At 40.5% G+C, this 23,092-nt stretch overlaps 1 protein-coding gene across 17 annotated transcripts in view; it reads left to right on the forward strand.

The window, feature by feature from the left end:
* The window catches only part of ABLIM2 (actin binding LIM protein family member 2), a 131,325-nt gene that overhangs the window by 26,817 nt on the left and 81,416 nt on the right, over positions 1 to 23,092 (forward strand). For 14 of the 17 annotated variants that reach the window (XM_032108637.1, XM_032108641.1, XM_032108640.1 and 11 more), the window contains exons 2-3: positions 9,900 to 10,043; positions 21,640 to 21,823. In XM_032108637.1, the coding sequence (XP_031964528.1) occupies positions 9,900 to 10,043; positions 21,640 to 21,823 (328 nt within the window). Of the gene's footprint in view, positions 1 to 2,129; positions 2,259 to 9,899; positions 10,044 to 21,639; positions 21,824 to 23,092 lie in introns of those variants that run through there. The other 3 variants (XM_032108651.1, XM_032108639.1, XM_032108648.1) reach the window with 3 other exon arrangements.

The following is a 23,092-nucleotide window of genomic DNA, read 5'->3' on the forward strand; positions in this document are numbered from 1 at the left end:
GATTTTTAAAAAAATTCTTAGTTAGGAAATACTTCCATATTTCGTAGTGAGGAAAAAGCTCTACATTCTTCTACATCTAATAAAATAATTATTCCAAAACATTTTCAGAGACAGGCTGTGGAAAAAGTTCCAGACGGGCCTAGTGAAGTGCTGTGAACATGGAAGAACAGGGTTCAACTATATACTGTCACCTTCGTAGAATCTTAGAATCCTATTGGAATATCTCAAGTTGAAAGGGACAAGGATCATCAAGTCTAACTCCTTGTTCCTTGCAGGAACTACTTAAAACTTAACTATAACCAGTCCAGTTACTGCTGACAGTCACTTTAGCTTACACTGGGAAAGAGGACAGTGAGTACAGGAAAAAAAGCATGAGTTAATTGGGAACAGGTCTGAAATATTTTTAAAATGTCATTTATAACTCATGATACCACAGGTTATAAAGATTTTGCAGCCAACTAATCCATTTCGGAGTGGCCTAAATTTGTTGCTGTCTGGTTGCTGTTCGCAAAGATGTTGATGAAGGTGTTGACCTGGGTAATGTAACCCTGGAAAAAAGCAAACCTGAAACAGAGGATGGGCACTGCTGTGGCTACCAGGACTTCACTTGAGATTGTAAGAGGAGCCAAGTGTCTTGTCCTTTTCTGTAGCAAGGGCAGTGTGCTGTTATTCCTGTTAAAACAGTGGAGTTACAGGTGTTTGGCCTGTGTTGATTTGAGAAATCAGGTTAAAGCTACACAGTTTTCTGCATCATTTGCAGCAGGAGGTCTCTGATCTGTGCTGCTGTCACTGCTGCCCCTTGTCACGCTCCCCTGAGTCAGCCCATCATGCTAATGAAGTGCAATGGCCTCGTGCTTTGTGCCTGTGAAGCCCATGAGTGGTGATAGAGTTTCTCAGAAGCACCATGAAAATCCTCTCAGCTCCTCGAGTGTGATTTCTCCTTTGCTGTAGGCAACTGGTGAGACTTCAGGGGAGGCTCAGGGATCACACCTCAAATTGTAAATACAAATTAGTGCACTGTGTGGCTACATTATGATCATACAACATTAAAATGCAAGTTACCAAGCATTTAGGCTTGGAAGCCTGGCAAGCAAAGGGAAAGGCTATGTTAGAGTGAAAGCCCTTTCACTTTTCCTGCCTATTAATTTACGTGCCTTCAGAGTGTTGCCATTTAGCAGAGTGCCTTTTGTGTTTCTGCCAAGCTGAAGTAGCTGCTGGGAAAAACTAAGTAGGCCAAATCTGCAAATGTCTGGAGAGCTCAGCCAGGGTGGCTGATGGTGATCCAAAAGAGTGTGAGGATGGATTTGGCTTCACACGGGCAGCACAACAATATTGAACAAAATAAAATGCTCCCATAAGAGTTTCGTGTCAAAAGGCAGTTGCTGCAAGATAATGCATATATAAGATTTTTTTTTTTAATTGATTAGTTCATAGTTTTGATTCAGTGTATGGAACCTGGGATCTTCAGATCTGTGCTCTGGGTGTCAGGCCATGTCAGCTGAGGGCTATTTAAAGTTACAGACCATGTCTGGCATGGCCCAGGGCAGTGGTGTACTCACCATATAGATTTCTGAAGTTAGTCCTTATAGAAATGCTCATTCTGTTCCCATGTAGTGCTTTAAATAGCTCAACACATCAGTGCTATTCCAGTGATACACGTTTCAACTCCATATGAGCAATCGGGAGGAGATTTTTGGCTGCCAGGTATCTCACAGTGAGAGCATCTCACTGCTTACATCATCTCCTTTGGACATCAGTGCTGTGCCCTCCTACACCTGGGGGAAGGGACTGCTGTGTTGGGGGGATGTCTAAAGGGGTTTCCCTGCTATCTCAGCCTGTATTTATGACAAGGAGTTTGAAGGTTTTAGTTCTTTTAGCCTTTCTCCCCAGGTGCCCAGCACCACCCTGAAGCGGCTGTGGTACCACCTGATGCAAAGACACCCCTTGCTGGCAACGTCCTCCATCTGGTCCCTCCAGGACCCTGCCAGTGGTGCCCCCTCCCATGGACGTGACAATATTTCGGCTTCTGTAGGACGCTATTTTTACACGGTGGTGACGGCGAGGTGCTGGCTCAGCTCCCGCCTGTGCGTGGGTGCTGCAGGAGTCATCTGACCCTGGGCGTATTGGGGTCGGAGTGGTGGCTGTGGCCGCGCACGCTGCGGATCCCGCTCCCCACAGCAGCGGCCACATAACAGCAGGGCTTCGGGTGGCATTTCCCCTCTGGAAGGGAATTCATGCAGGAATGCCAGAAGACACAGGTACAGTGTGATGGCTCCACGTTTTGGACAGCCTAGACCTGAAATGACTTGTTTTTCATCTGGGGCTGTGGTAGCTAAATCACCGATGCTGTCACAAGAATAACAACTCTGTGTTTATGTGGAAACACAGCAGTGGGGAAAGATGGTTAAACACTTATTGTAAATTATGCTTTGTGTTCTTTTAATTATATGAATGATGATTTGGAAATTATAATGATTCTGGTAGTTAGCTGACAGCTCAATTTGAAAACTTTCCTTGTTTTTATTAATTTAAATTGATTTCAGAGTTTATATTAGACTGTAAGGGGAAAAAAGGCCCTATTTCTTTATGCATATATCTTGAAGTGTTCTTTCTATATCCTTTCTCATTGCAATCTAGCTAAACCTGTGCAAAGGTAGCCTTTACAATGCTGCAGTAGTAGTTACTCAAATTCAGCAGAGATTTTTTACTAACTGTGTTTGAATTTGGTAAATATTTTATTATCATAACGAGGGCAGGAGGTTAGCTTGTGCTAAGTTTGTTTATGTGATGTGAATTTAGCACTGAGCATATGGTGAGACTTGAAGCTCTTGTGTGAATACTTGAGCTGTGTTGTATCTTTTGTGAATGGTTTATTCACATCATGCTGGATAACACCTCTTTTTTGCTTCTGGTCCCATAAACTCTGTAACTGGAGGTAAAAGCAAGCGCTTGCCTCAGTTGTGCTGTGTGCCTGCTGCCCTGTATCAGCTGTGGGTTTCTGTTTTGATAATGACGTGTAGGAAGTGCTGGAGAAGGCATGCCTTGGAAAGGCACTGTAGGAGTGGTTGTTTATTTGTGTTAGAGGCAGGTATGCATTTCAAAAAGGAACACAATTCTTGAAGCCTTTTTTTTTGTACTTTTGGACAATGTGAAAGAATTGAATTGAAACCTATTGACATAGAGATCATTGAATTTGGTGAATATTTTTTCTTATAATACAGGAACTAAGGAGAGAAGTAACAGTGCTTTGCTGTAGGAGCCACCACAGAGGTCTTGGAAAGAGCAGTGAGCACTTCTAGGGGGGTGCCCGGACCCTCTCAGTGCAGAAGAGCACTGTTGGGAGAGAGACTGAATTCATGGGCTGGGGACACCTCATCCCTCTGTGTGGCCAGCCAGCTGGAGGGCTCAAGAGACCACATAACATGGACACTGACAGCAAAAATTCTTTCCCTTTATCCTCGTGATCTCCTGGCTTCTTGTGAGACATACAGAAGAAGAGGGCATTGTGTTACCAGGAGAAGGCACTATAAAGCAGGGAAACACATGTAAAGTCATTTAACACAAGGTGCTGATTGAGGAATAGGGTAAACCAGGTTACCACAAGTCATTTAATATGCTGTTCCAGAATATCTAACAGCTCCTTAGGCAGGGCTGAGGGCAGGGAATTGCTCTTCCCCACTGCCGAGTGGCATTGGCTGGATGGATGGGAAGAGCTTCTGGAGTTCCCATTACACAATTACTCTTTTCCTCATCCTTTCTGTGGAAAGGACCAATGGGGTCTCAGGCCCCCACAAGGCTCCATAATGAATCACTGGTTCTTAGGAAAAAAAAAACCAACCTCCTTATCTAAATTAAATTTACAGGTGACACCCGTGTAGTTCTCTGATCACTGCATGTATTACCGTATTAAGTATTTCTGTGTTATCCTTACCCTCACACCAGCACAACTCCTCATCACTGGATTTTAAACACAGACACAAGGCAGGGAGAGAACAGGGGCCAGCCATACAGCATGAATAATGCTTCACTGGGATATTTACAGGCACTTAAATGCTTCTTTCCTTTGTTTTCATCTGGATGTTTTTAAATTCGTCCCTGAGTGTTTTGACTCAGTTGACACTGAGAAGGGTTTGTTAAAACAACAACTTAAACTCCAGTCTCTAATTCCAGCCTGGTGCTGATTTACTTGTCTGCTTCTCCTTTAATCCTGCTCCAGGAAGATTGCAAGTTTAATTCCCCTCTGGGCTGCTGTGAACCTCACCCTCCCCAAATCACTTGATACAGCATGTCAGTAATCAATAATTCTGTCCTGTTTCTCAAATACTTAATGAGTAAATGGCATTTGGGTCTCATATTAGTTTATTTTGATTTCAGTAACCACCTCTAGATATAGAGATGAAACGTTTCAGTGTCAGCACAAAGGTAATTCCATCATGCAGAATAATATCCCTTATCAGGACTCTGAATTTTTGGTTCAGAGTTGGAATGAAGCCTTTGCCTTTGTTGAAAAAGCTTAACATTATTATGAACTAGAGAGCTGATAATTATAATTTTAAATATTGATGTCTAGTATTTTTTCACCTCAAAAAAATGTTTTCATCTCATGAAGCAAAAGGTTGTTGATTTATAGAGGAGCCTGTAGTGCTGATAGTTGCTAAAGAAAATTGATGTAGCTTTTCTGCTGATGGAGAGTTGCTGTTGCAGGCAAATGATACTGTATTTGTATGAGCCTGAAATGAAAGACCTGCACTTTTTTAACCCGACCTCCAGAAGACAATAAAAAAAACCCAGAACAACCCACAAAAAGGACAGGGGAGGTGGCCCCCCTAGGCCCTTTGGTTTTCCTTTCATTGTTGCCTTTAGGCTCTGGTTTTGCACTATCCTTCCAGGAGCCTTGGTGAGGAATTACCATTTTCCCTGCATTGAGAGGTAATTGGGGGGATTGCAAGTATTAGGAATAAAATTTCTTTTCACATGACTGTTGTCTCTCCACTCAAATTACACCTTTCTTTAGATCACAGTACTCTTTAAAATGTCTGTCTCACATAAGGACAGGTTGGATGGGGCTTTGAGAAACATAGTGTAGAGGAAGGTGTCCCTGCCTATGCAGGAGGATTGGAACTAGGTGACCTTTAAAGTCTCTTCCAACCCAAATCATTCAAGGATTCTGAGATTAGAATATCAAATTGTGTCATTTGGCCCTTTATCATTTTGGGCTTCTTTAATCAGCAAGAGCAGTAAATCTATTAAACTGGTTTTTTAGAACAGGGTTAAATAATGTGGCACAAATGAGTTATGAAGCCTTAGTTATGTCTGTGTAGTAAACAAAGAAGGTGGAAGTCTTTATTATTAAACTTTACAGTTGAGGTTTGATTCCAGATTAAATGTACATTCTTAAGCATGAAACTTCTTAATTTTCAGTACTTGATTTCCAAGCTCAGAAATGGCTTCTGTAGGGTTCCTCTGAAGAGTTAAAACACACCAAACTGGAAAAAGCATTAGGGCTGTGTTGAATTCTGCAGTTTCTGGACATGTTTCTTCATCAGATCTGTAATCTACCATGAAGATTTCTTATTTAGCTGTTGGAGAGCCTGACAGCAAAGGGTTTTGTCATCCTCTGCATAGACCAGTCCTAGACTGGATCTTTTGCCAAGAGTTTGATTTCCCTCAGCAGTTTGCTCACAGCAGAGAGAAGGTGACATTTTCTATCCCAGGCTCCTGAGCAGAGCATGATCAGGGACTTGCGAATCCTCTCCCTTCTGTCACCTCCATCAAGTTGTCTTGTTCTGCTTCCAAAGCGTTGCTGTCTCAGCCAAATCTTTTCCTTACCTCTGGCTCCTTATCCCAGTCCCCAGGGATGTTAAATCCTGCTCAGTCTAGCAATGCCGAAGGAGCTGGGCTTAGTCAAAGGGATGGGTTTTTTACCATGATTTTCATGGTGGATTTTCATGGATCCAGTGTACCTGTCACAGTGTTCACCAGTGTCAGGCTGCAGCCTTTACTCCAAATACTTCCAAAAGCATTGTGCTCTGCTTTCTTTTTAACACTGAAAACCAATATATTGTATACTATCCTTTTTTCACCTTTATAAAAAGCTTAAATTTTGTCTGAAATTTTCCCTGAGGAAGTGAGTTTGAGAACAGCAAACGCAAGTAATGTTCATGTAAGTGGTTAAAGTTTGGCAAAGCTCTTAGGCAAATATTGTGATTCTTGGGGATGGTCCTGTGCAGAGCCAAGAGTTGGACTTGATGGTCCCTGTCAGTCCCTTCCAACTCAGGATATTCTGTGAATCTGCAGAAGTTATAAGCACACTGAAAACATCACTTGACAGTGGTCATAAGATGTGTAATGCAGCTTCAATAATAAGCAGTGCCGCCGTCCCCCCTTCCCGGTGGTACGTGCAGCAAGTGCATGTCTGGACTCAGCAGTGTAGGACTAAGTCTGAGGAGTTGATCTTATTTGACAATTTTTAGCAAACTGTTGCTGGTTAATGTGCCCTACTTGGTCCAGAACTGCAGAATTATCTGCGTAGCCTGGTGGAGACAGACTGGGTCTTGACATCAGAGATGTGTGAGCACTGGACTGTTGGCAAGAATATTGGCAGTGATGTCCCCAGCAGACAAGTCTTGCACAAAGAAGTACTGTGGAAACTGCTCGTTCATTCCTTGCCAGTTTTTGTCCTTGTCAAAAAGTGAGTGCAGTCAGATCATTTTAGGGTTTAAGGATTCATGAGGATACCTCTGCTGGGGCAGAATGTAGTCTGGGAGAAAGGGAAACTTAGAGAATCAGGTATTCAGTTGTATTTTGGTTTAGAAAAAGTAATTTAAAGTTAAGAAGGAAATTTCTGCATCTCAGGTTATAATGTAAGCATTTAATTTTTAATGAACTCTTTAGTTAGTTAAAATCTGATGAGTAGTCTCAGATCATTACATTCCATCAGTAATTAATTATTTCACTCATTAAATGTGTTGATTGTTTCATCTGCTGCTTTGAAGACTGATTTTGATACATAAAGGCATAAAGGTAGAATGCTGAAAACTGCCATGTAAACATATCTCCTTAAATATGGTTTGAAATGTAAGTTAAAATGTGAAGTTCCCTAATAGAATTAGTTTCTCAGAATTTTCAGCAGTTGAAATTTCCACATAAATCATATTAAGTGTCAATGTTTTAAAATATAAATTAATATGTGATTAATTATATGATTTTGTTGGGCTAGATGGAAGAGCAAGTGTTTTAAACTGTCTTCAGAAGGACTTCTTTGTACTGATCTCAGAGGCACTGTATTCCCACTGGGGTTTTGTGTGAAGCACTGAGTAGCTTATTTCTGAACGGAGAGAAAAGAAAAATAATTATTCCCTTGTCTGTGGTGTATATTTTAAATATGCTTTTTGTTACTTCAGGATTAATGGAAAAATTCCAAAAGAAATTCCAAAGAAGAATTTAACAAGAATACTAAATATTTCCCTTTTTAATTTATTTTATAGCTGAATTGCTGGGGTTTTTTTTTATTCTGAACCTTGCTTTAGAGACCCAAGGAGAAGGAAATGTGTGAAGTTGTCCTGCCCCATAGCTCTGCACACTGAGCACCAAATACATTGTGGAAAACAAATCTTTCTGTTTTCTGCCACATTTTCAGTTTGCAACAATTTCCAGAAAACAAAAAAACTCAGCTTTGCAACAATTTTCAGTGTTCTGCTACTTTGCAGAAAGGGCAGCGTTGGACTCCCAGGGGCAAGAAAGCAAATAGAGAAGCAATGTTTTCTCTGGAAATGTGAGGCTATTGTCACTTTAGGGAAGGAGGTGTGTTTGGTGGGGTGGGCTGCCCTCGGGCTCACTGGCAGTGCTCCTGGGCTCCTCCTGGGCGTGCTCTGCGCTGCGGCTGGAATTCCTGGGCCGGGTTCCTCTGGCCTGTGGGACATACCACAGCATGAGCTGGCAGCTCTCTACACTGGGCAGGCATGGATGCCTCTGGAGAGATGCTGTTCTGAAAGGCTGAAACATGGGAATAGTTGAGTGTGAAGAAAAGTCAATTGTTTAATTGTTCCAATCAGAATTTTATATTTCAAATGCAACTGTTTAGGCCAAAATGTTCTGGCTGTGGTCAGCTCCCTTTAAGTCAAGTCTTTCCTGAATTAGGTGCTACAAATTTTGATGCTTGTTAGCAAGTCTGGAGAGAGCAAACCTTTATTTATAGTTGCAAACTTTTAGCAGCAATTCTAGTAACTAACTCGGGAAAATACTTTGTTTTGGTTTCTTACAGGGTTGATTCTTTAGCAGGGTGGGTAGTTTGTTTTGGGCAGGTTACAGTACAGAGAGATTCTTGTGTCAAAAGTAAAGTATTGCAAAGTTCAGAGTTTCCTCTGTTTTTATTTGAGGAATAAATCAGACCCTCATAGTAGCCTGAACAATGTGTACTGTTTGCTCTGTGTAAGTTTGGGCATCTGCCTTTCTATAAACTTCCAGTTGCCTGTTGTGCTCATGTTGTTTTTATTGGAGATGTCCTTAATTATAACCAGGCCTTCAGTAACTGCTCCAAAGTTCACATTGCCTTGAGCAGGACTTTTTTGACCATCACAGAACATGTAATTTTAGCAGACAAGGCAAAGTGCTAATGGATGGTGAATAATGCCATGAGGAGCTCAGTCCCATGTATCTTCTGGGTAAAGAAAACCCCAAACCACTTTAGTTACAGGAGTAGAAAGTGCTGTTTTGGGTAAAACTTGCAGCAAGTCCCCTGGAAGACTGTGTGGGAGGGGAAGCTTAGCGTGCCACTGAAATCCTGACTCCTTCAACTCAGTGGATGTGGAAAGGCCTTTTTCTCTTAAACCTATTGGCTTATGGGAGGTTGCTCCATCTTGACTGGTTGGTTGGTTGGTAAGTTTATTTTGTAGCTAGAATTTAAACAAACTCAATCACTTTGAAATAAGCAATCCAGCCTTGGAGTAAGCATGCCACATTACAGAAGAAAAATGTCATTTACTTAAAATGCTTTATATGCTTTCCTTTTATTAGTTCTTCACACAAGGAAAAAGCCAAATCTGTTCAGCTCTTTTATAATTAATCGTCTTGATGTTTCCTCTCTTGACTCGTAAGTACACTGTGATAAAAAATTGATGCAAGTGCTGCAGCAGGATTGCAAGAACAAGGTCATCTCTCACCTGTTCCACACAATACATTGAGATACCAACTTCTCTTGTGTTTCCAACAGCACAATAAATGCAATTCTAATTTACATCACAAGATGGCAGCAAATTTTTAACTCACTTAATTTTCACTAACCTAGATTAACCTAACCTCTTGAAAACCCGGTTTCCTTACAAAATAACAGAAAACTTTGTTTTATGATCAGATATATGTGGTATTTATAGGGATGTCAATGTTTCAGAAGTACTCAAAACGTCTACAGAACTATATTTCTGCTTTAAAATCAGTAAAAAAGGCATTTACCATGAACTTTAAAGATCAGTAGCTCATGGTGTAAGGGTTACCAAGTGCCATTAAAGATATTTTGAATAAAACCAATAGATTTTATCTATAGTCTTTAGCTTTTATCTATAGTCTTTGATTTCTTGAAGAGAAAATATGACAAAGCATTTCTTGAAATTCAGGTGGAGGCTCTCAAGACTTGATCATATGGATTCTTTCTTCTGTAAGGAGTTCTGATTTATGTTTGAAGTGTGTTCAGTCAAAAGCTTTCAAAGTTATGAAATGACAGGGTTGGCTTGGCTCAGCTCCTTTTGGCAGATCTTTTCTCCTGTGCTGGCCAATCCCAGAAGTTAAAACTTTTATCTGCTTGACCTGATTTGTCCCAGGTGTTAATTGTCATTGCTTGTAGGTCTTACAGAAGATGCATCTGATGGCCTTTAAAATGCTCTACCTTTTGTTTTCCCTTGCAGTTTCACAACCACAGGCTGTACATAGCCAGCTGGAGAAGCCATCAAGTACTGCAATTCTCTGCAATACCTGTGGAAAACCATGCAAAGGAGAAGTTTTGAGAGTTCAGAGCAAATATTTCCATATTAAATGCTTTGTTTGCAAAGGTAAGTGTTTGTGACTGCTGCTTCTATGAGTAGGGCATTAGCAATGGTGTGTGTGACTTAATGACCCTGGTAACCTCACAAGCATATTTTACAATCCAATACATGCCTGAAAGGATTTACTGTGAACTTTCTGACTGCTTGCTGTAAGATTTTAAACATCCTAAGTCCCAAAACTGGAGTATGTTTTCAAGGGATGTAAACCTGTTTATATCCATGTTGGAGTTTACTATAGAGTTAGGATGTCAGTTTGGGAGAACAATGCAGGGCTAGGAGAGAATTAACATTTTCAAAGAAACTCAGAGGTTATCTCTTTTCCCACTCTCTAATGAATGCCATAGGGTGGGTCATGGCCACATCTGTTCAGGTTCTCTGGTGTTGGACTGTGATCTTTGAATTCCAGTGTGGCCCTCTGTGCTTTTCCATTGTTTGGGGGGAGGGACTTGGTTTGCTCCAGGTTGGTGCCTGGTGATCTAATATTGTCACATGAATAGCAGAAGGATGGTCACAGGAAAAGGGAATTAACTGATACAACACCCCTTCTGTAAGTATTTGCTTATTTGAAACTTAATCTGGAAGTTGCAAAGATCTAATTTGTTTTGAGTGTCCAAGTACATAAATGTTAGCTCATGTTTACTGAACAATCTGCTTACTAAATTATTAACCAGTACTTCAAATGACATTTATTAATCCTTGTAGCTCAGTCTAGAAACATGAGCATATCTTTGGTTCCAGATGTGTCACTGTAACTATTTCCATTCCTATTTAGAGGAAATACTAGGAAGAAGGCTGTCACTATCTGTTAGCTATTGCGATATTTTTAAAAATCCCATGGGATTAAGTGCGTACTATTAAGTAACTGAGGCAATCTTTAATGAGTTAGACAGGCAGGACTAAATGTTCAGCTCAATAATTGTGTTCTTTGCAAAATTGCACAGCATGCAAAATAAGCATAGTGCACTTTCCTAAACAGTAAAAATATTTTGGTCACCAATTCAGAAGAGGTTGGTATTTAAAGCAGAACACGTCCCATACATGCATCTTTTAAGCTCTTTAAACCACGTGTTCTAATGGGAAATTTCATGATCAAATCAGTTTTTCAGACCTAACTCAGGAAAAGAGCAGCTGATTTGTTATTCAGGAGTCTTGTCTGCATGAAGCTTCAGGAACATTCTGGTATTTACTCCATATTATTATCTTCATGGAATCAAAGCCCCCTTTCTGTTTTACAGATTTGCTATGAGAAAAGACAAATCCTTCAGAGGGAACAGGACAGAATTGTGCATCAAATTTTTTATTTCATAGGCCATCTCCATTTAGATGATGCCAGGTCACCAGCAAATGCAGCATGTGGTTGCTGAATCGATCCACTGGTCCCAAATTTAGGCAGTGCAGAGGGTTTTATTCCCACCCCCATGCAGAGGAAAATGATGAATGTACTGTAGAAGCTGCATTGCCCCTACCTGTCTGTAAGAGATAAGAAGGAGTTTTTTCCCTTCAGGCAGATCTTGGATAAAATGAGAGAAAAATCACAATGTTAACAAGGTGGCAAGGTAGCATCTGTCAGCCACCTGTCAGTCTCTCAGCTGGCACAGGAGAAAGTGTCAGAGATGTGTGGTTAAACGGCTGCTTGGTGTCAGGGCTCTTGGAGGACTTAGACTCCTCCTTACTAATCATTTTTCTAAGTGCTAAGTTTGCAAACACGGTTCGTTTGAGGGTTTTCCCTCATTATTTAAATGCTGTAATTCCTTTTATCACTTTTCAGGGGTTTCCATCAATTTTCTGGCATTCTTCTGGTATCTGTTTTTGTTTCATTTCTGGGTTTTATTTGTTACTTAAGAAGCATAAGTTGCTTTGTAATATGGATTTGCCACGTTGTCACGTGAGAAGAGCTTTGGAACAGAACAGTGCACTGAATGTACATTTCACGAGCTAGCATAAAAGGAAAAAAATCAGGTTAGGCAAATGTGACTTAGTTTTTAAATTAATGAATGAAAGAATACAGTCCATGTGTTAGGATTTAGCAAAAAAAATTGTGTTCAGTTCTGATCAGTTAACCTGCTTTCAGCCTTGGAGGAGAGTTTTGTGCTGTGCACGGGCAGGGTGATGATTCTGGGAAGGTATTTATCTCAGAGTTGATTCCTCCCTTAGGTGCATTTATTTTGATGCTACTCAGCAATGCAGTATGTCCTGTCTCACCTCATCCACCAAAGACAGCATGTGGAAAGAGGCTGTGTGTCCAGCACCCAGTGCAGCTGCAGGACTGTCCAGGACAGATAATCCCATGTGTGTGCTGGCTGCATTGCCCTGCTAAGATGCCTGCCTGCTTGGTTGACTGCCTCTGTATTCGATCATCTTGTAGCCTGCATCAGAAAATATTTAATATTTATAAAGCTGCAGGAAATTTTGGTCCCTCTCATAGAAGTTACAGCTGTATAGTGATGGAGAATGCAAACTGAGAAAGAGCCCATGAATAAGAATGACAAATGACTGTGCCTTGCATGGTGTCTAGAGGTATTTGGGGTCTGTTTGAATGATCTCATCAGTGACAAATGATATTGCACTGGAAGAAGACATACCTTTTGAATATATGTGAAATGTGAAGCTGTTTCTTTGAAAGTGTTGGATAAATTATGAAGTTTCAGGGGGTCAAATACATTGAATTGTTTCCTTTTTTTTTTTAAGGGTAGAAAGGTAGTTTTGTGTATTGCCATACTGCTGTCTGATTATTAATAGAATGGCTGGGTTGGAAAGAACCTTAAAGATCATCTCATTCCAATCCCTCTGCCATGAGGAAGGACACCTTCAACTAGACCAGGTTGCTCAAAGCCCCATCCAGCCTTGGACACTGGAAAACCTTATGGGGGACTGCGAGTTTCAGAACGGTAACAGCAACTGTATAGATGCCTTTTGTATTAAAATTAAATTACATAACCAAGGAAGGTTAGTATAAAGTCACTAATTCCCATGCAGTTCTTCTTTCATTCCCATGCAGTTCTTCTTACATTCCCCAGGTAATGATTCTAAACAATTGAAAGTTTTTAAAAGGTAAGCAACTCTTTTATTATTCAAGACTAAGAGATACATCCAGATTAAAAAATTTAACAGCAGTACTGGGAGCATCTGCTAGTTTTGCTCCATATCAAAGTTTAATAGGACCTAGGGAGGTAAATAGGCATTTTATATAAGGTTTATACTCATGTCTATTTGTATATGTTATTTCTTGTTTAGATGCACCTCTAATCTGCTAATAAAATGCTGAAGGGAACATGCCATCTAGTCTCACTTCAAATTTTTATTTAATTTTTAGTTTAAAGTATATCCTATTTTAATCAGGTTTTATAAAAGTACTGTTACAATGAAGCAGTTGCCTTTGATATAGTGAAGCAAAGTTTCATTAGACTTCAAGGGCTTTGGTTCCCATGTTTGCTCATTCTTTTTTTATTTGTTACCACTGTAATAAAAGCACCAAGGAAAATTACTAAAGTGATAAAATATTAATGACTCAGACTGTCAAATTAAAAAAAATGTGGTGACTATAAACTATTCAGAGGGTGTTTGTCATGTCAGGATGGCATTTAATGGAGTGGATGGTATTAGACAAATACTAACTTGGAGCTTCTTTACAGCAGTGTGATCTAGTAGACCCAGTAAAGAGACACATTAACCTAGAACTGTAGATAGGAGAGATGTAGGTGCTGTGATTATATTATCTTGGGTAGCCTCTCAGATCTTTAATAAGGCTAGAAACTACCTTGTTTTAGGAGTGATTGTCAAGTATTTCATTTTCTGTGCTGTGGTAGTATCCTGGCATTTCCAAAGTGGCAGTGGCCAATTTAAATGGGAGAATCCATACCATCCTGCTAAAGAGTGTTCTTTGTACATATATGAGAAGAACTGTAACTCACATCTGTGTCCTTTCCTGGTTTGTCTTGATGAAAGGAAGTAAACTTCCAGTCTGAAGCATAGAGGTAAAAACATGACCTTTGTGCTATACCTGCTTCATTGTATCTCGTGTGTATCTTGTTTTACCCCCAATCAAAATTCTCCTGATTGCTTCTTGCTGTGGGTGCAGCACACGCAGTCTTCCACGCTAACGCAGCTAGCAGTTGCAAGTGTACTTTTTCCCCCATTAATTTTCATTGTTTTTTTTAATTAATCTGTTAGAATTTATCACATCTTCAGTTTAGAATAGGGTATGTGGTTCTGGGGATTAGTGTTTCTATGGCACTGCAGTGTCCTGGGAATTGTAAAAAAGCCCAGGTCTGGATAGGTCACTTCTATACCATTTTCTCAGTAGAAAATGCAACAGAACCCAGAGTTACATCATTTATTGGGAAGTCCTATTAATGGGAAGGGCTGAGACAGAATATTCAGTGAAAATTTTAAATACATGGAATAACTTGGCAGTAGGAGTTATTTGTTTGTTAGATCAAGTGCATCTGCTAGGATATAAATATGTTCAAAGCTGCACTGAGTAATCTGAGGGACTCGCATCTGAACATAGCCACAGGGTTTCACATTTCAAAATGGGAGTCATTTGCAGGAAGCCCATTTGTAAGAGTTCCGAGTCCCAGATTTTTGCCAGGCAGTAGCAGTTCCTGGTATTTGTGGTGTCATGGGCACTGGAGATTAGTGTAGGGGCTCTTATTCATCAGGCACTCCCAGCAACGTGTCCAGCACTTCCTGAGTCCTCCAGGAGTTTGCAATCCCAGATCATATTAGCTCAGTATAACAGGAAAAACTGCTTCCAATGTAATGCTCACCAAGTCAGGCTTGCAGAGTGTGGTAGGCTTAGGGCTGCCTTACCAATGTCAACTTATTATTTTTATTTCTTATGATGATGATAATAACAATCACTTTTGCCAGTGCAAAAGTAATTTAATGTAGCAGCAAATGGTTCTATGTTGTAGTTTTAAAACCTGAACTTTAAAATTTGTAATCACTAAATTTCTAAAAACAACTCAATAATTAAATTTTGGTCCGTTAGTGATCTTGCACTATCACAAAGTAATGGATAGTTTTCCCTTTGTCTTAATCATGTTCTTGTTGTAACCTGTCTTTGCATTCATTAAGAACTTTGTGCAGCCCCTCATGTCCTGGCCGTATACCCATCACATCAGCACTCTAGCAAAACCTTTTATTTCATGGCATATATTTCAACTAGAGTCTGATGAATCTTTTTTTAAGAGTAGCTTTCAAGAATTTAATGAATACATAATATTAATAAAACATGGTGAAATGGACAGAGAGGAATCATGGTTACAAGTACTGGTAAAGGAATATCTTAATTAGGTTCATTAAAAGGTAGCTAACTATTCACCACAGGAAGCCAAACCTCTGTTATTTCTGTTTTCCAACTTTTCTCCTTATTTGCATCCTTCTAGTCCATAGGATGAGAAGTTATAGTAGAAAGCTAAGTGCTCATTAGATGATAGGATTTTCAAATCTGTATAAGCTTTGCAGGCAGTAAGGATACTATTCATATAAAGGAATTTTGAGCATACATAGTTTCAGCCCACATTAGATAATGTCACAGAATTATTATTATTTTAAAAAGCCTGTAAGTCTTTTTAATTACTTAAGTTCTCTTCTTGGGGTAAGGTTTTTCACCCTGAAAAAAAAGTGCAAGGATGCCTTTATGCAGGGGCCTTCCAGTCTATGTGATGCTCTTTCCCTTGAGGACACAGCAGGGATACTGCAGCACTCTGGAGTAGCTATGGGGCATTTCAGTGCACTAAGGTGATGTGATGCCTGCATGGAGACCCAGAGAGTTGTTGCATAAAATTCATCACTGCCACAGTGGTGTTATTCCACCTCCCACTTTCTGAAACTCATTAACACGAGACCATCTGCCATATCTGTGAATAGAGCAGGAACTTAATTTGCAAACCTGGAGCTGGCACCCAAAGCACTGTTAAAAAAAATTGGAAAATATTTGGTGTTGTTGCTTTGTGTGTTGGGTTTTTTTGGGTTGTGGATTTTATTTTATTGTATTTTATTGTTTTTAAAAACTTGTTTTAATTAGTCTGGCAAATGACAGCAGTATTTTACCATAAACACATAAGATGCTGTTAGGTTGAAAATGGGTTTAAGCACATTACTGTTTCTTGAATTTCTTTAGCATACTTGTAAATTTTGGGTAACCAGATTGAGTCCTTAAAACAAGAAATCAGTATAAATGAGACAACTTTTCCAGTTTTCCTGGGGATTATTTTGGTACTTTGAAACAACTGCATACCTAATGCTGTGAGGATCTTGCTCACCTCTAAGACTATGGGAGAGCTTTTATAGGGCAGCAACACTGTCTCTAAGCTATTGGGAGACTATGCTTTCCAGAAGGAAAATGGAAATGTACTTCCTAAGGAAAAATTACTTGATGTGTAGTTCCCATTTATTATAGGAGTCAAGATACATAGTGCACAGGAAACTTCCCAAACTCTCCTTCATTTTAATTGGCATGTTCTAATGTTTTGTTGATCTCATAAGAGAATTCTGAATCTCAAAGGCTTTTCCTTCACTGAAGTGTTTTCTCCACAAATTAAATTATGGGCGTCATGGCCAGTGTAGCCTCGGAGGTTGTGTAGTGCATTGTACTCTGTATCCTTTATAGCTTTATCAGTGCTATATGCAAGGTGAAGTGTTGCAGGATATGATATATCCCCTAAGTTTTCTGTGTCTTTTCTACTCCTGAAAGGTTCTGGTTTTCTTTTGTCAGACCTGTCTGCCTTCCTGCATTTCTTGGTTGGAACCTGGAGAAGAGGCCAGCTCGTGTGTCCAAGACTTTTCTGGGGCTGCATGCTGCTTTTGTTTGCCCTGGGTAGTAAGAAAATGAGGTGCCATTCAAGTCCTTGAGATTGTAGCTGGTATTTCAGATAATACTGCTGATACACTGCCAATGACTGACAGACTTGAGCATTCTTGAGTTCACAGATGTGTTTGGAAAGACAGCAGATAGGATCACTCATGCCTAGGAAGAGTGATTAGATTACATGGTTTATATACCCCATTGCAAGGTTCCTTCTGTCTTACTGCTGCTCACCTATAGACCGAAGTTTCAGGTGTGAATTAACTAAGAGATGATATTCCCATCCCAATATTGTATGGCCAGCAAACTTGGAGCTGGGAAAGACTTCCCCAAAAGCTTTGTGGAAAGCTTATCTGGACTTACCACACCAGACCATGCAAGAAGGAGTATCACAGTCACAGGCATCTGCTGAAAGTGGGTTTAGACTGCTTCAGATTGATTGCAGTTCAGTTTGAACTTAAGTCAAAGCTGTAGTGGTGGAAGTTTGCCAGGTGGTTGTGATTCTTTCTCACAGGCATAGTGGCCAGGAGAAATGTTCCACATATAATCATGGGCTTTTGGAGAATGGGATCCCAGACTTCATACATCAGTGGTGTATGAAGATGTACAATTTAGCTGTCAAAAGAGAGTTATATCAGCAGTGTACTACGTGTCATTCTTGGGATCTTAGCCAGCCAGCAGCATCCATCTCATGGATGGAGGAAAATACCAGAACTGGACATTAAACCACAGTGCTGAGGAAGAAAAAAATGTATTTACTTACATCAGGCAACAAATGGGAGGGAAAAATATCGACTTGTATGTGCAGTTGCATGTAAGCAAATTACTTGACTGTCTGGCACGTTGACAGCAGAACAGCACTGTTGGGATGACAGGAGCAGCAGTGCATGCTGCTGCTGCAGCCTGCTGTAATGTGCAGCAGCATAGCGAGCGTAGCATCCCCCAGGCAGCTCAGGACACAGCTGGTTTTTAGGCCCAGCACACAGCCAAGAAATTAATCTACTTTCAGTAGGCTCATTTGCCAGCACAGAAAATAGATGCATTTTATATTTGTACACTGCAAATGGAATACTGATGACATGCAGTAGTGGAATAACAGCATGCTTAAAGTGCATTGATTAATTGATTTGCTGATATTTATTTTTATAAAATCATAGAATAATTTTTATAAAATCACAGAATAATGGAAGGGACATTTAAAGGTCATCTAGTCCAAACCTCCCTGGAATGAGCAGCGTCTTCAACTAAATCAGATTGCTCAGGGCTCTGTCCAACCTGACTTTAAATGTTTCCAGAGATGGGCCACCTCTCTGGACAACCTGTTCCAGTACCTCACCAGCATCACTTAAAAAAATTTCTTCCATATATCCTGTCTAAATTGCACCTCTTTTAGTTTAAAACCATAGCCATTACACACTGCATGAATTCTAGTGCTTCAGGTGCTGTTACAGACACCATGCTAGGGAAAAACATAGTCTGTTTCTAAACCAGTAGAGGAGCCCCCAGATCTATATATGAAGTACTTTGGTGTGAGGTAACTGCAAACTGTCTTGAAGAGTGGAATTATCCAGCTGTAAGAGAAGCCACCCTGAGATACCCTCCCTAAAAATGGTGTGGGTATCGTCCCTCTCAAGTCTCATAGCACATCCAGGTTACTGGCTTACTACTAAATACCATAAGGAGACAAATACTTATTCACTGCTTAAAAATTACTCCTAAAGCTTGTAACTGCTCAGGAAAAGGCATTGCCTTGTATGCAGGGTAATACCAAGACAAGAAGATGAGTTACTCTGTGTTAGTCTCTTCATTAATATAATTGCTGTGTTTGCAGTGCTTTTCTTTCTTCACCAAGATGAACTCCAGAAACTGTTGAAAACTGTTTCTAGGTTATAAATAATCCTACCTCCAGACTCCTTGTGGAAGACAAGTGCCGGATAGGAGTGGATGTGACATTATGCTGATTTCCTGTCCTAGGAGAGTAAGATCTGGTAGCTGCCTTCAGACATTCTCCCTAGACTTCCTCCAGCTTTCCTTTCCTGGTTTCTTGTCTCTGCAGGTGTGCAGGATCATCTCAGATGGGCAGTGTCTCTGTCCACGTAAGTAGCAGGCAAGGGGCACAGCATCTCACCTGAGGGAAGGCCATTGGGTCTCTTTTCAGAGCTTCTCTTCTCAGCTTTAAACTGTGACTATTTTGATATCCAGGCCAGTGTTTAACTGGAATCCCTGTGTTCTTCTCTGGTCAGCTGGGTGACAGGCGAAATTGGATCAGATGGCTCGAAGAGTGCAGGATCAGGCAAGGGTTTGTGACTCAAGTTATGGCCTGTGGACCAGAGCTGGTGGTGCAAAGATGTTCATTCAGCCACTCCTTGCACATAGGGAGGCTGAAGTGATGGTGATGCAGAAAGAGGCCTGGTGAAAGGATGCCAAACTCACTTTTATTTTGAAGTCCTAATAACTTGTGTTTCTGTCTCTCTTTGGGTGAACAGTTTTGCTACAGGGTTCCTGAGAAGCCAGGATTAAGTGCATTAATGCAAACTGCTTTGGAGTTGTACACAACTTTGGAGTAGTTGTAACATTAGTGACAGCACAGAGAAAGGCAAATACCCTCAGGGTGAGACAGAGTGCCACCAAATGCCAGTAGCTGAACTGGTGCTGACCCCGCGTACCCCAAACCTTGCACCAGAGCTCTCAGCTGCAGTGAGACACAGCCTGCATGGCTTCCATTTAGACAATAAATACAGATTTGCTTGTGCAAAACGTAAGAAATGTATATAGGGATGTAATTCCTCCCTTCTCTTTTCAGAAATGCAGTTATGTCCTTTTAACTTTTTTGTCTTATGATCCATTCTGCAAGTTCAAACACTGTATGATGCAATTTAGAGCTGCTCTAGGGCATCAGTATCAGCTCAGCATGCTGCTCAGCATCATCTTAGAGCCACAGCTGATCTCTGCTTCTGTGACACCGGTATGTAGCTGAAATATATAGGCTGAAAGAAACTCATGATATCCAAGATTTTTGGAAAGTCTTTTCAAAAAGCCTGTCCTTCATGAAAATGAGAGCATAGGTGAGAAAGAGAAATGTTAAAAGCAAATGTGTTAACCCTCTGAGACAGGATATGAGCAACGTATTGCAATATAATTAATCTAATCCTTGTTGTCCATGACACATGCAATATAATTGGAAGTCTTTTGAATTATAAGCAAGATTAATTAACCTGTAGTTCTTCAGTTTGACTGTGCACTAATATAGTTCTAGCATGATTGTTGTTTTCTTAGCAGTCAGGGCCATCTCCAGGGAGAATGAGGAGAACTTAAATGCCCATGTAGGGTTTAAAGAGGGCCTTGAGCCCAGGCCTCCTGTGCTACAGTTAACAAAGACTATAAAAAAAAGGGAGAGTGATTTGGTGTAATTTTGAATGAATGATCAGGATCCTATGCTTTTTCAGGGTTTCTGTGCTGCTTATGTTACTTTGTGCTTTGAGCACCTCTGTTAGACTCATTTCGTATAGTTTAGGTGCAAGATGATGTATTCTGACACTGCAGGGTGTGAGTTGACAGCCTTTACATTTAGAAACCAAAGTGCCTGTGGACTCTCAGGTACCCAAGTGTAAATCTCAATCTTGAATTTTAGAAGTGTGGATACTTCTGCTATTTTGGGATCAAGACACTGAACAACTCTGCAATGTTTTGTACATGCAATCCCAATTTAATAAGCAACCTTCCCACTCTTCTTCTGTGGGCTGTATGTGAGTAGTGACACTGCTGTGGTTCAGCATCGTTTGACTGCAAACACCGTGTGGTGACGGGAACACATTCCTGCATGAACATCCCCAGGAGCAGGAGTACGTAGTAACAAGTGTGGTGCTGTGACTTGCAGTAAAGAAGCAGTCAACACAGCAGTAGAATCACCTTTCTGAAGTCCAGTTCTCCTTATAAATCAAATCCAGTCTGTTTTCAAAGATCGTGATCAATGTGGATGATGGTCATCTTCTACGTGTCTGCTCTTTCTGTATGACTTCACCAGACCATTGTATCTCTCCTTCCTGTCTTACATGTTCTCAGAATTCCAGCCTAGCTCCATCCCTGATGCAATGGGAAAAGCCCCTGAACAGTCTCCCAAGCCCTTGGTTAATGAACTTTAACCCTTTCCTCCAGGTTTATTTTAAAAAATAGAAATTGACATGTAGGACTAAAACCTTACTTTTACCAGGAGCAGATGAATCTGGAGATGCCTCCAGTTCATACTTGGTGAGTGATGTTTATCAGGTAAACACTAACTGATTTAAACTGATTTAACTTGTGAAAGCTTGCAGCAGTTTCCATGTGCATCAGCCCCTGTGTTTAGAGAGAGCAGTATTTAAAACCCTTTTGTGTTCAGGAGGAATATCAGACACTTCTAATCTGTTAGAGTTGTTTCTTTGTAACACTGGTGCTTTAGATTTTAAAGGCTTATATCCTTTATACATTTCTGTTAACCTGTTAAATGTGTTGGGTGTTGTATGTGCTAACCCGGAACTCAACTCCTACAGACTTCAACTTTGCACTCACAGCTTCTGCACTGAGGGTGACATTTTTGCATTAAATAAGTCCAGGCCATTAGTGTACAGAATACATGACTGATGTAATTTACTGGAAGAGCAGTGTTTTTCAGATGCACATCTGTTCTGTGATCATAAGCCCATACATTGAAGTGCTTAAATACTCCACTAAGAACCATTCAGATCACAGCCTCATCTTAGAGCATGAGTTTTCATTTCCTGCCTTCTGAGTCTGCCTTTTCTCTTTCTGCAGCTTGTGGATGTGACCTGGCTCAAGGAGGATTTTTTGTGAGACAGGGAGACTACATCTGTACTTTGGACTACCAGAGACTCTATGGCACACGATGCTTCAGTTGTGATGAATTCATTGAGGGGGAAGTGGTCTCAGCACTGGGCAAAACCTATCATCCAGACTGTTTTGTGTGTGCTGTCTGCAGGTAGGTTTTCTACATGAAGCTGTGTTTCCTTTAAAAGCTAGATTTTGAAAGACTGATGCCAGGCATCACCTATAGCCTAGAGACAGGGTTTTCTGTTATTCACTTCTTTAAAAACTGCAGAATTGAAAAAAGAAATTGCAAATTTTGAGTGCCTCCCTTTTTCCAAATGTGTTTTTCTGGTTTATGTTATCTTATGTGTGAGGTTTTCAAAGTACTTTAGAAACTGCCACTGTCTTCACTGTAAGATGTTTTGCCCAAAATGTTGCTTTATTTCTGTTGTGTCTGCTGTTTTGTCATTTGTTGACTGAAATTACAAAGGATTCCTGTGCCAGTGGCTGAGTCCTCAACAGGCCAGATGGATATTGTATTAATAGATTTAAACAGAATTTTCACAGTGCTTCTTCTCAGAAACTTCAGTAACCATTTCAAATAGGACAGAAAGGTCCTGGACTATTAAAGACGTTTGATTTCACGGGGGATCTCTGTTAGACATGGGTGTGACAAGTGACACAGCACACAAGCTTTTCCCCTACTAAAGCCCAGTGTAGTTCAGTGGGATCATTTCCTGCATGGGTCCCAGACTCAACAATACAGGGACTGATGTCATTTTGACCTGCATCTCAATCCTCTTGTGTAGAAATAGCACCAAAAAATCAATTGAAGGCTTCATGAAGAAGCTTGAAGTCCACTAAACCTTCAGGAAATGCACTGTTACAGCAATGTGGAGCAAATGGAAATGCTGCCATAGTTTCTCTGGCTAAACTTGAGCTTTTAGGAGTACAAGAAAAGCAACCTGACTTTCAAAGGGAAAGCCCAGTGAGACACTGGTGCAGCACAGTTGAGATGCTCTGTGTGCTGATGCCTCATGCAGGTGACTGTGCAGTCCCAAACCAGCATGTCCATGGCACTGTGCCCGTCTGCCAGCCCAGCCTGCCCAGCCCATGGAGCTGCTGAACTCAGATACCCTCCTGTGCTGATGCAGGAGCAGGACTTCAAATTCCACAGCAGCTATGGCTCATGGCAGGATCTCAATTAAATAAAGCAATTGAACAAATAATAATAATAGCCCTGATAAGGAGAAGGCTCTGAGATGGACAAGCCTTTATTATATTAAATTCTATCTAAGTTTTTCTCTGTTCCATAGGACATTTTTCCTTTTGGATACTTTAAACAAACATGAAGAGTAAAGATAAGGAAAAATCCTAAAGTCTTTTTCTTATTTTTTTCTTTTAATAGTAGAGAAAATTATTTCCGATGGATCTCTTGAGT

This window comes from Corvus moneduloides, chromosome 5 (assembly GCF_009650955.1).
Source record: "Corvus moneduloides isolate bCorMon1 chromosome 5, bCorMon1.pri, whole genome shotgun sequence".
Taxonomy (NCBI): Eukaryota; Metazoa; Chordata; class Aves; order Passeriformes; family Corvidae; genus Corvus; species Corvus moneduloides.